Source organism: Pecten maximus, chromosome 1 (assembly GCF_902652985.1).
Source record: "Pecten maximus chromosome 1, xPecMax1.1, whole genome shotgun sequence".
Classification (NCBI taxonomy): domain Eukaryota; kingdom Metazoa; phylum Mollusca; class Bivalvia; order Pectinida; family Pectinidae; genus Pecten; species Pecten maximus.
This window is the reverse complement of record NC_047015.1, coordinates 40987432-41001616: the sequence shown is the minus strand read 5'-3', so window position 1 is coordinate 41001616 and position 14185 is coordinate 40987432. Positions and strand designations below refer to the sequence as shown.

Genomic DNA, 14185 nt, shown 5'->3' with positions numbered 1-14185 from the left:
CGGGAAGGTTTATATACAATATACCTGACTAAGGTTTATATACAATATACCTGGCTAAGGTTTATATACAACATACCTGGCTAAGGTTTATATACAATATACCTGGCTAAGGTTTATATACAACATACCTGGCTAAGGTTTATATACAACATACCTGACTAAGGTTTATATACAATATACCTGGCTAAGGTTTATATACAACATACCTGGCTAAGGTTTATATACAATATACCTGGCTAAGGTTTATATACAACATACCTGGCTAAGGTTTATATACAACATACCTGGCTAAGGTTTATATTGAACATACCTGGCTAAGGTTTATATAGAACATACCTGGCTAAGGTTTATATACAACATACCTGACTAAGGTTTATATACTATACCTGACTAAGGTTTATATACAATATACCTGGCTTAGGTTTATATAAAATTAGGTTTATATACAATATACCTGGCTTAGGTTTATATAAAATTAGGTTTATATACAATATACCTGGCTTAGGTTTATATACAACATACCTGGCTAAGGCTTATATGGAAATCCGTGGCACGAATTTTTCATCGGCAAAAACAAAACCATAAATACCGATGCACAAAATCTTCCCTTTTGTACGTTAGATATAACTATATCCACTTAAGGATTGAATAATGTTATGTTGAGGTGTATGGGGGTATAAACCTCAATAGGTCTTGAGACAAATTTTATGAACTAAGTAGATGTCATTTCGCACTTTCATAATCAGCTTTATTAGTCTAATCATGTAATATCATATTTTTATGAAACGATACTTCCTCAATACGAATAATATCATATCAACATTTTCTTAAAATGCTTAAAAGGTCAATTGCATACAAATGCTACATTTCAGTACATTATAAACGTGCTTCTGAAGCAACTAAGTCCCTTAATGCCCTTTCAAATCTAAAGTCTTTAACAGGAAATAAATAATTTATTATGATTAACAACTCCCGGTTCTTGTTATCTTGTTAAAGACCACAATCATTGCAGGGATTTTATGCGATACTCACATTTACAATACATATCCATTGTATGGTGTTGATGATTATGATACGATTGATAATGATAATTATGATTAATTATGATTAATTATGATAATTATGATTAATTTCGATAGATGAATATTTTCTTCCGCTCTCATGTGCATATTGCATATCATGTACAACATTAAATGGTTAATTTATCAATCCATAGATCTACATAAACACGAAGACATTATATTACAATAAATTTAGTAAATTGTAACAGAATTTATAGATTATACACGACATGCTACACTAACAGGTTTCCAATCTTTCGCCTGTTATGTGTTCACACTCACATTGTCTGTAACAGCGGAAGGAGAAACCGTGCATCGTTTGATGTTCACTTTGGAATCCAGCTTGTCAACTGGTGGTTCACACATACAAAGTACACCAATACATTATTTGACGTATCCTGGGAGAGGGTGTTCACATACATGTACATTGTTTTATACAAACCGAAAGTTCACGAGTATATCATAAGATGTATACTGGGAGAGGGCGCTATGTACAATGGTTTATGTTAACAAGGGACCGCTGTAGCCGAGTGGTTAAGGTGTCCCGACACTTAATCACTAGCCCTCCACCTCTGGGCGCGAGTTTGAAATCCACTCCAAGGGTAAGATGTTGTTCAGACATACTTGTACACTGTTTAACGTCCTTTGAGACATTCGAACGTTTCTAATTTTTAAATCCATTAGAAATTACATTGATATGCTCTCGTTGGAGGTTCGTAATTATCTTTGTACCGCAGTTCATTAACAGATACACTAATTACCCTTTACAGCAGAGAATTCCAACATGTCTTCAGTAATTGAAGTTGGAAGGTCTTGTGGGAGGAAACCGGGAAACCCAGATAAAACTCACGTGGGCGAGCAGATGACTCATACCCTTTTTACGTCCGATCGGGGAATCGAACCCCGGCCGCCTAGGTGAAAGGCAAACGTGTAACCATTGTGCCGCTATGGTCAATAAATAGAAGTATGGACCATTTTATCTAAATGATTCCACCGTTGAAGATTCTGGAATTGTACCACATGTTTGAAAGTCCTGTAGAATCACAGTGTAGCCGTTAAAATTTGAGTGGATACAGTTGCCGTTTGGACGCTGACCATCATCTTGTGTATCCTCTCCATCCACGACAACAGGCACGTTTTTCGACTGCTGCGCACAGACTAGGACGATACAGAACAGAGACGTCAGGTATGACATCAATCCTCCCACACCGATAATGGCGATTGAGTAAGGTGTCCACACCTCGAAATGAAACTCGTTGTCCTCGTACAACTCCATCTGACCATTGATAGCTGCCATTTTCAGTATGAGGACGGTAACCAGATTAGCTGAAAGTATATATTACGATGAGCTTACGTAGTACAACAACTTGTATTGATGTTTATTTGTAGCAAGAAAAATATTAAAATAAATTAAACTGGAGAGTTTGCCACTATGGAACTCAAGTCTACCTTGATGGATCTTGTTTCACCATCTGTTTTCCCATAGACTAAAATATACCTTGATGAACCATGTTTCCCATAGACTAAAATATTCCTTGATGAACCATGTTTCCCATAGACTGAAATATACCTTGATGAAGTGTTTCACATAGACTAAAATATACCTTGATGAACCATGTTTCCCATAGACTAAAATACACCTTTATGAACCATGTTTCCCAAAGACTGAAATATACCTTGATGAACTATGTTTCACATAGACTAAAATATACCTTGATGAACCATGTTTCCCATAGACTAAAATACATGTTTCCCATAGACTAAAATATACCTTGATGAACCATGTTTCCCATAGACTGAAATATACCTTGATGAACCATGTTTCCCATAGACTGAACTTTATCTTGATGAACCATGTTTCCCATAGACTGAACTTTATCTTGATGAACCATGTTTCCCATATACTGAAATATGCCTTGGTGAATCATGTTTCACATAGACTGAACTCTATTTTGATGAACCATGTTTCACATAGACTAAAACATTCCTTGATGAACCATGTTTCACATAGACTGAACTCATCTTGATGAACCATGTTTCACATAGACTAAAATATACCTTGATGAACCATGTTTCCCATAGACTGAACCCTACCTTGATGAACTATGTTTCACATAGACTAAACTATACCTTGATGAACCATGTTTCCCATAGACTAAAATATACATTGGTGAACCATGTTTCACATAGACTAAAATATACCTTGGTGAACCATGTTTCACATAGACTAAAATATACCTTGATGAACCATGTTTCACATAGACTAAAATATACATTGGTGAACCATGTTTCACATAGACTAAAATATACCTTGATGAACCATGTTTCACATAGACTAAAATATTCCTTGATGAACCATGTTTCACATAGACTAAAATATTCCTTGATGAACCATGTTTCACATAGACTAAAATATTCCTTGATGAACCATGTTTCACATAGACTGAACTCTATCTTGATGAACCATGTTTCACATAAAGCTAAAATATACCTTGGTGAACCATGTTTCACATAGACTAAAATATTCCTTGATGAACCATGTTTCACATAGACTGAACTCTATTTTGATGAACCATGTTTCCCATAGACTGAAATATTCCTTGATGAACCATGTTTCACATCGACTGAACTCTATCTTGATGAACCATGTTTCACATAGACTGAAATATTCCTTGATGAACCATGTTTCACATAGACTGAACTCTTTCTTGATGAACTGTTTCCCATAGACTGAACCCTATCTTGATGAACCATGTTTCCCATAGACTAAAATATTCCTTGTTGAACTATGTTTCACATCGACTGAACCCTATCTTGATGAACCATGTTTCAGATAGACTAAAATATACCTTGGTGAACCATGCTTCCCATAGACTAAAATATTCCTTGATGAACCATGTTTCCCATAGACTAAAATATACCTTGATGAACCATGCTTCCCATAGACTAAAATATTCATTGATGAACCATGTTTCTCATAGACTGAACTCTATCTTGATGAACCATGTTTCACATAGACTGAACTCTATCTTGATGAACCATGTTTCACATAGACTGAACTCTATCTTGATGAACCATGTTTGACATAGACTAAAATATACCTTGGTGAACCATGTTTCACATAGACTGAAATATTCCTTGATGAACCATGTTTCACATAGACTGAACTCTATCTTGATGAACCATGTTTCCCATAGACTGAAATATACTTTGGTGAACCATGTTTCACATAGACTGAACTCTATCTTGATGAACCATGTTTCCCATAGACTGAAATATTCCTTGATGAACCATGTTTCACATCGATTGAACCCTATCTTGATGAACTATGTTTCACATAGACTAAAATATACCTTGATGAACCATGCTTCCCATAGACTAAAATATTCATTGATGAACCATGTTTCTCATAGACTGAACTTTATCTTGATGAACCATGTTTCCCATAGACTGAACTCTATCTTGATGAACCACTGAAGTCTACCATTGTGAGTCTTGTTCCCTAAGACTGAAATCTACCCCATAAGCTGACTTGAACCTGTGGTAAATCGTCTTTTCCCATAGAATGAAGTCTACCTTGTTGAATCATACTAATCTTTATGTGGTCTAATTGATGAATATTGTGTTTCCCTAAACTAAAATCTACACTAATAAACTTGTTTCCCCCTTTAGACTGATGACAAACATTTAAATTCGCTTTTAGGTATAAAGGAAGTCATCAGTTTATTAAAGGTCACACGTCATATTAACGCTATAACTTACCTGAGACTAGGTGACAAAAGAGCCCAGCGGTAAATACGTCATAACTTACCCGAGACAAGGTGACAGAAGAGCCCAGCGGTAAGTACGTCATAACTTACCTGAGACTAGGTGACAGAAGAGCCCAGCGGTAAATACGTCATAACTTACCTGAGATTAGGTGACAGAAGAGCCCAGCGGTAAATACGTCATAACTTACCTGAGATTGGATGACGGAAGAGCCCAGCGGTAAATACGTCATAACGTACCCGAGACAAGGTGACGGAAGAGCCCAGCGGTAAGTACGTCATAACTTACCTGAGACTAGGTGACAGAAGAGACCAGCGGTAAATACGTCATAACTTACCTGAGACTAGGTGACAGAAGAGCCCAGCGGTAAATACGTCATAACTTACCTGAGACTAGGTGACAGAAGAGCCCAGCGGTAAGTACGTCATAACTTACCTGAGACTAGGTGACGGAAGAGCCCAGCGGTAAATACGTCATAACTTACCTGAGACTAGGTGACAGAAGAGCCCAGCGGTAAATACGTCATAACTTACCTGAGACTAGGTGACGGAAGAGCCCAGCGGTAAATACGTCATAACTTACCTGAGACTAGGTGACGGAAGAGCCCAGCGGTAAGTACGTCATAACTTACCTGAGACTAGGTGACGGAAGAGCCCAGCGGTAAGTACGTCATAACTTACCTGAGACTAGGTGACGGAAGAGCCCAGCGGTAAATACGTCATAACTTACCTGAGACTAGGTGACGGAAGAGCCCAGCGGTAAATACGTCATAACTTACCTGAGACTAGGTGACGGAAGAGCCCAGCGGTAAATACGTCATAACTTACCTGAGACTAGGTGACAGAAGAGCCCAGCGGTAAGTACGTCATAACTTACCTGAGACTAGGTGACAGAAGAGCCCAGCGGTAAGTACGTCATAACTTACCTGATATTAGGTGACGGAAGAGCCCAGCGGTAAATACGTCATAACTTACCTGAGACTAGGTGACGGAAGAGCCCAGCGGTAAATACGTCATAACGTACCCGAGACAAGGTGACGGAAGAGCCCAGCGGTAAGTACGTCATAACTTACCTGAGACTAGGTGACAGAAGAGCCCAGCGGTAAATACGTCATAACTTACCTGAGACTAGGTGACAGAAGAGCCCAGCGGTAAATACGTCATAACTTACCTGAGACTAGGTGACGGAAGAGCCCAGCGGTAAATACGTCATAACTTACCCGAGACTAGGTGACAGAAGAGCCCAGCGATGCCCAGCCCCTTCTTTGAAGCTTTGGTCTTGTTGAAGGTTATGAGAAGGACAAGTCCAACCAATGCACAGAATAACGTGATGATCGACTCTACCTGTATCTCAATGTTCCAGCTCATACCCCTGGCTATCACCGTGAAATGAAGGATAACAAAGGTTCCATCAGAGACAACATGACAATGTAGATATAATTATGTTGATATTACATGTGGAGCTACCTAGGCTAACAAAACTCTTTTAACTACACCTGAATATCGTATTTTCATATGTTCAAACGTAGGTCGTAGGCTAACGAAGTCATGAACAGATTGTTTTAAGCATATTTAACATTTTTAAAGTCAATATTGCGTTTTGATTACTCCTGACCAAGCCATACTGATGTCTTTATTGTATAACGTCTTGTAGTTCAAATGTGTCACGGGTCTAAGAGTGGCCTCAACAGTGTTCAGTAAATATCTCCGAGGTTTACTTAACAAAGGTACGAAATAACACAAACACTATCAATCTGTTGAAGTTTACTTGGACGAGACACACAAATACGCTCTGTGTTTGTTTCACCATCAATGTATGTGTTTATCAAATATGCCAACGAGCATGGAAAGGAATGAAACATATGTCATAATTCGTTTGTAAACAATACGCTTTAGGAGTTGTACATTATGTTATCAGTCCAAATACGTGTGATTATTGTTTGGTATGGTTTTGTATTGTTTGACGTCCGATCAACAGCTATGGTCATTTAAGGACGTTCTCTCCTGTTTGCGAGATGCATGTGTAAAGTGTGTGCGTGCTTTAGGAGGCTGCGATGAGCACGGAACTGATGCTACCCCATCGATGCATGTTGCCAAAGACACGCAACAGGACACCACCCGATCACTTTATACACACAACCGAGAACTTAGCCGGATAAGTAACTAACTCTCTATGCCTGCGAAGAGTTATTTCTGGTCCATATTCTGTATGAAGGAGACCACATTCTACAGGTCAATTTCTAAACGTAAATATTAAGTATTACGAGAGCATATATAGGAACACCATAGCACAATGGGACCGCCTCCCTATCTGTCCCGAGGTTGTGTCCTTGGGAAAGACACTTTTCCCCGGATTGCTCTGGGTGGCATGCGACGGGCCTCCCGTATGTTGTTCAATGAGATAGCCACAAACTACTACAAGAAGACCCCGCCTCAAAACGACACTGGCTGTTCATGGGGCGATTACCCCAGCAACATATAAACAAACAGGCAAACGAATCCTATCACAACCGCAACACTTACAGTATTCGAAACCAAAGTTACCAGTATCACTTATAATCTATCTGGATTTTGCTTCCTTCTCATAAAAGCATTTTGATAAAAGAAAAATCTCTACTGTTAATCGATATAATGTAAAGACCACGTCTGTATACCTACACAGATGTTTGTGGACCATGTTCTGTTCAGACTTGTCCATACCGTCTTGTATACTGGTCAGCACACACAGCTGACTCGTGCAGGCCCTCGCGAAAAACACGCTCACGTACACCGTCACCTCTCGGTCCTAGAAGTATCCAAAAATGTAGGTTATTCTCCATTAAAATAGCATTATTGAACACTTCTTCCTCGTCTTTATTCAAAACAGATTATCTATGATGTCATTTGTTTACCATGTGGCGTTTTTCATCTGTGCCAGTCAGAAATCGATAGCCATTTACAGGTACCGTATAAGGGGTTATTTTTACTGCTGCTACGGTTTTTAATAAAAAAATGTTTTTAAATTTTGTGTGTTTATATCTTACGTATTTAATATTTGGTAGTAGAAAAGTAAACACAAGTAAAAATTATATATGGCGCAACAAAATGCTGCTTTCATTTGATTTTATCCTACACATCTGACTTACAAACATCTAAATTTCTTAGTTATATGATCAAACGCATTTCAATTCATATAAGATTTTTTTTTGCTTGCCATGATTACGAAAAATGAAAACTTTCGACTCGTTTCATATAATCTCATAGGAAATGAAAACTCATTTGGGTATTTTCAAAATATTTGGTATTGTTTTTCATTATTATGAGGAAGGAATACATCTCCAAAATACAAGATTTAATATAGTCGATTGAAATCAAGAATGCTTTTGCATATTTATATACAATACGAAACTTTACATACTTTACAATACTAACACCTTCAAAAAGTTCAAGCTTCCCTTTTTATCTTTTAAATTTTAAGCGACTCAATAATTAACTGCATCCCGAAAAAATTCTCTTTTGCTCCGTCTCTATAGTTGGCACGTAAGTGTTGGTCTTCTAAGCGATCATGCTTTCATTTGTTTGTAATCTATACCGTGGATGTCATTTGATGCATTTTCGTGATAAGTCGTGAATACTCTGTCATCTTTGATGTTTGGGATTTTGTAGAGATGCTGGATAATTAAAACGAAATCGTCTTATGAGAAACATCACAGAGCAATCCGATACTTATCCTCTGACCTTATGATTGAAGTTCCATATCGAAGTGTCTTTGGGTGTTACCCTGACAACCAGCCAGCCGGGAGTGGCGAAGCCAATCGTGAGGAGTGACAGCGACAACGCGGCACATCCACAAGCAACGTGAACGATCAAGCGTATGTTATAGGCCATTGTGACGTCAATGTTTCTCACCTGTAACAATAAAAATAGACAGAATATGTTACATCACTCAGGTAGCAGTTTAGAGTTAGTGTTTTAAAGCCACATTCTCCAGAAGAAACATATATCAATGTTTACATTTTGAGCTTTTTACAGTTTTCGGACTTGATACATGCCTAACAGATTATCATGAATCAGAAACTGAAAGAAAATGTGTATTTATGAAAGTATACGGGGAATTCCCTAAAATAATAACTGTGGCTGCCGGACCAGGTTTCTCTGAAAATTAGTCCCACAATGCAACGGCGGGTTTTACTGTCCATACAAAATGGCGGAACGCCGAAAGCTTGGACCTGTGAAAACGCAGACAGATTCTTCCAAAAAAGACGCAAAAGTGAGTGGAATCGGCAAAACCCGAGAATTTCCTCGTTGGAACTAAGCGAGAGAAGAAAAGGGAATAGACTCGAATTCCGATTTTGCCGGATGTCTATCGGATTGCTGGGTAGCTTTTGAACATTTCAACCTCACTGATCTAAAATTTTATCGATGTTTTGTTGTATGCATATTGCTACATTTTGAAATTAAGTATTTAATTAAATGTAAAATATATTTGTTTATTTTGTTCAGTTATTACGCGAATATTCTGTTAATATATTATATGTTTAAATGAAAGCATTATTAGGCAAAGTTCACGTATGCTCGATATGTAAACAACGGCTATGTGTGTAGTTTATGTGCGGTGCACGTTGTTATAGCCTCGTTTTCGGCTCTGTGACAAATCTCGCGATAAATATAAATGCGGCAAGTTATAATTATTTTTATACACTGATGTCTCAAGAACTCCTCCGGTCAAGCGTCCAGTCCAGTGGTCATTTTACTGTTAGGAGAGCATGAATGAACATCTTGGATTGCCACTAATACATGTGTGCAACTAGAATTTTAGGTTGTTTGGGAGTATATGGCTTTAAGTCTGTTTGCATTTTGATTGCTGAGTAAGTTCGTCTAAGAATACGAACGTGCAAGCGAACCCGCAGCACCCAAAAACAATACGACGTACAAAAACGGTAGGTGGGCAAATATAAACAAATTACATACTGGCGCCGAAACCCTTGGAAAGCACAAGAAACACGATGTAATTGTGCTCCTAGAGGCCAAGCGCCTTACCACCAAATACTGGACACATTGTAAGCATCGAAATAGGAAACTTCTTAAAGTTTCATGTATCGATGCAGCCGAAAAAGTTAACATTTTAAAGCATCCTGTGCAAGGAATGATACCTTCTGTCTTCATTGCGTGATTCAAAAGAGGCGACTAAATTTTGGATTTTCTTTCTAAATCTCTTTTTATTAATTCCTGATGTCTTTCTTGAAGCGTGCATTGCCTCTCGTTTGGCCTTCCGATGATCGTTTGCCTCTGTGAGGAAGGCTGTTTGTACCCTGGCCGTGACTCAACATTGTGGGAGTGGGACGACTGAGCCCCGTTCGATTTGCACTCTTCTCATTCTAGAATATATCTTCCGGTCACTCGATCTGAAGCTCTTCTGCTTCTGGAAGATCTTCTACCTCTTCCGTCTCGAAGCTGGAAGATTTATCTTCCAAGATGGCGGCGACCATGTTTTAAGTGTGCGAGTGATGAGTTTCACTAGAGAAGGATTTATAACACATACATGCACATGTTTGTGTCATCGTGTTTGAGAAAACTTAAAAACTTGTTTATTTTTTGTTTTATTCTCCCGGTTTACTCGATTTACATATAACGGAATACGATCTTCTTAGAAAGCTTCTCTTCTTAGAAGAGTGCAAATCGAGTGGGGCTCTGGCTTGCCTGTTGTCAGTATACTTAGTATATGTGGCCGTACCATACGCACTCCACTCCCTTCACGCACTCGGGAGAGATAATAAAAAACCAAACCAAACCGATCGAACGTGAAAAGATATGGGTTCCCCTTCCCGACCACGTAGATTTTCTCCTTGTTCTTCCCCTATGTAGATTCCTCGAGCGCTTCCTTTTGAGGAAACAAGAGCGATAATGAATAGAATATGTTTATAGTTTGTGATGTCATTATTGGTTTTCTTTCTTTTGTTTTCCGTAGAAACCAGATTTAGCTCAGCTGCTCGGGGAAGAGCAAGTGTGAGCCTATGCCGAGATGCGGCGTCTGTCGTCCGCCCGGCCGGCGTCAACATTTCACTTAAAAAACTTCTTCTCAATATAAACAAGGGGCTTATAGAGACCTAATATTCACCGTATGTGGCATGCTGGGATGTTGGGCTACCAAGTTTGCTCAAATGAATGAACTTGACCTACAGTTGAGTGTAGACTAAAGGTTACACAAAGTGCACTCCGAGTGCACTCCGTTTGGACTCCAAGTAAACTTGGAGTGCACTCGGAGTGCACTCCAAGTTTACCTGGAGTCCTATCAGGCCCCAATCCTACCTGGGTCCACATGTATCACATGTACCTGTAACCAAGTACATATATACATAATGTTTATAGATAGATGTACAGTGTATACTCATATACATTTTGACTATATATACTGTTTTATCTTTGTATATATCATCTTATTATTTTGTTGGTTCATTTTTCATTGGTTAACTAACAGCATCTAATATAATTTATTTTTTTCTATTACTTAACCCTATGTAAAATAAATAGATCTTGCACTTCGTTGAAAATGTATGATAGCATTCCTTTGATTTGAAGAGTTTTAACAAGCCACGTCAATTAGTAGAAAATTGGCTATAAACAAAAATGTAGCAAGTTGTGTGTGCAGTTCTCTCAAAATGTAGAGTTTGATTGTGTACTGGACATTACTTGTACTCGAAGTACTAAGTACTGTTTTTAATGAATTTCAAATACTTATCTTCCAACAGTTTATATTTATCTTAACATACAATAAAAAAGAAAGGTTTTTTTTTTTTTACACCTTGATAGCATATTCCTGATCTAATGTCTAATTTTGATTTACAGTTTAACATCAGACTTACATTTCTATTTGGTAAACCAACTTTATTTTTGTTATGCCTGCCTCATTAAATCCCGGTCATACATGGAGTTCTTTTAACAGTTATATCGGATATATCCTCCTCCTCCTCCTCCCCCCCCCCCCCCCCCCCCCCCCCAACTTCCAGGTCAATATTTACCTGTATATCAAGCGTGATTACAGGGATGTGGAGAAAAGACAGACTTACACTGACCCCAATAATGACCCCTTCCTCCAAGTTTACCTCATAAGGTGTGAAGATCTGGACAGGTGTACACACGGTCATCTAACTAGATAAAGACCCCCTTAATTGTTAGATGGAAACTGGTCATCACACCTTACCTTTACCTAGCCAGAGTTTCCTCTGGCATTGACACCATGTCTGGTATGGTGTCAGGGCTAGAGGAAATTTAACTCAGGCGGACCTATACCAAGGTCATATAGAATATAGGTACACCCTTGTGACGGTTGATATCTGACACCTTTGAAATCATATGATTGTCCATTCCTATTACAGTATTATTAAAACAGTTATAAGTCAATATACAAAAAAAAATATTTGAATTTTTTTTTTATTTCAAACTGGTACTATTACTTAATGTCTTTGATATTATAATGGAAGTATGTATAGAGTATTAGAGGTCAATATGTAAATCAACATAGATTAATATAATTTTCATGTGTGAGTTAAGTAAATACTTATCAAACATTCCATACACCAACTGCAGCGGGCCTTATTCAATTTTTTTTTTAAAGTTTGAACATTTAACTTTATGATTTTATAATTGGCTTGAACAACCATTGTACATTCATGACCTGTATCTGTTACATACAATGTATGAGTGACACATATCATGATAGATATTGACTGAATGGGAATATAGAAAACGATGTAGTTCCAACAGGTCAGTTTTACAGGTAAATGGTACATAGGTTGCCGTGTCCAACTGCCCTGAGGCAAATTTTACCTCAGGCTCTATAATCTTATTTCCTGGACGAGAACAATGTGTACTTATTACGGGTATAAGGCTATAGGTTGGTTTTGGGAAATGGTGAATTTACATTCATTATACCATTTTGAATTACACTGATTTTTTTTTTTTTTTTTACTTTAATCTGTTTCTTTACAATTAATTTTTTAAAGCAATGTCTTTATATTTTTGAATATAACAAGATAAGAACTGCATGATTTCTTAATTTGATTTGCATTAATTTTTTTTGAACTTATATCATTCAACATTGTACGTCTACATACCGGACACCTGTATAAACCAGCCAATACGTTTGGTCTCAATGACTTACGGTTTAGACAGGTTACATTGTAATTAGAAACACCTTATTTTTACTTTCTAATTTCAGTAAAGAATGACTTCATTTCAATAGAGTTTGTCTTCTTAAACCTGTTAACCAATTTGTTAATGGTTTTACAACTTATCTTGACATTTCCACCTTAATTACACTGGTATTTCGTTTATACATATAATTTTGGTCTGGTTAAGGCCTCTGAAATGGAGAGCTACAATCCTTTCCTTCAAGTCAGGAGATAATCTTCTGTTCTGTTAATTGGCCTGAGGTTATAACACTGTGACCCTGCTTTGCACAGCTTCATCCTTTGAAGCCATACAGTGACAGTATTGACACAGGTATTTCTGTGAACCCAGGACAGTACCTGTAGCTGGCTCCTAAAACTCACCTGGCACAGTATCAGGGGTACCCGGTGTCAGGCCAGAGTCAGTCATGCATGACCAATGATAATAGCAATTAAACAGATACTGTCATTCATTATGGGTAGTCCAGAACTACATACTTGTGTGTACGTTATGTCATAATATTAATTTAACTAGGTAATGCTCGTAAATATGTACAGTTGTAAATGTATATTTTTCTAATGATGCATTTAAATATATAAACTAAAATGATTGGTTATTTTATAATTACTTGCCTGAATTGAGTACATATTATTATGTAGAGAATGTCTTATATAAAAAACACATAATTCATTAAATACTGTAAACTTTCAATATTTTGAATAATCAATAACATAATATAGATATATTATCTGAACTTCCTTTACAGTCATGATATATGAACAGTAATAAATATTCTAATTGAAATAATAAGCAATTAACTTTCATAGAAACCTGATTATAGCATAAATTGTATAACTGTCTTTTATGGATCTTAATAAATATAAATTGAACATGTAGGCATTATTACCATGTATTAACAATAAAAGAAATATTCCTAGTAGACTAAACAAATGTTAATAGTAATATTAACAGAACAAAAGTAATTTGTAAAAAAATATTTATTTATATGTAAATTATATTAAAAGCATCAAAGTATTAATATATATATGATATAGTCTGATTATAGAACTGGGGTAGGCATGGTGTCTTATAGGACTCCAGGTAGACTCGGAGTCCACTTGAAATGCACTCCAAGTTTACCTGGAGTCCAAACGGAGTGCACTCCAAGTCCAAATGGAGTGCACTCGGAGTGCACTTGGGTGTAACCTT

General features: G+C 37.3%; 1 protein-coding gene across 1 annotated transcript in view; it reads right to left on the bottom strand.

The window, feature by feature from the left end:
- Positions 1-721: 721 nt before the first annotated feature.
- The window catches only part of LOC117333887, a 35896-nt gene continuing 22432 nt past the window's right edge, over positions 722-14185 (bottom strand). The window contains exons 2-5 of the mRNA XM_033893308.1: positions 8546-8716; positions 7487-7613; positions 6049-6204; positions 722-2387 (exon numbers count right to left, since the gene is read on the bottom strand). Coding sequence (XP_033749199.1) covers positions 2038-2387; positions 6049-6204; positions 7487-7613; positions 8546-8695 — 783 coding nt within the window. The 5' untranslated portion in view covers positions 8696-8716 and the 3' untranslated portion in view covers positions 722-2037. The remainder of the gene's footprint in view (positions 2388-6048; positions 6205-7486; positions 7614-8545; positions 8717-14185) is intronic.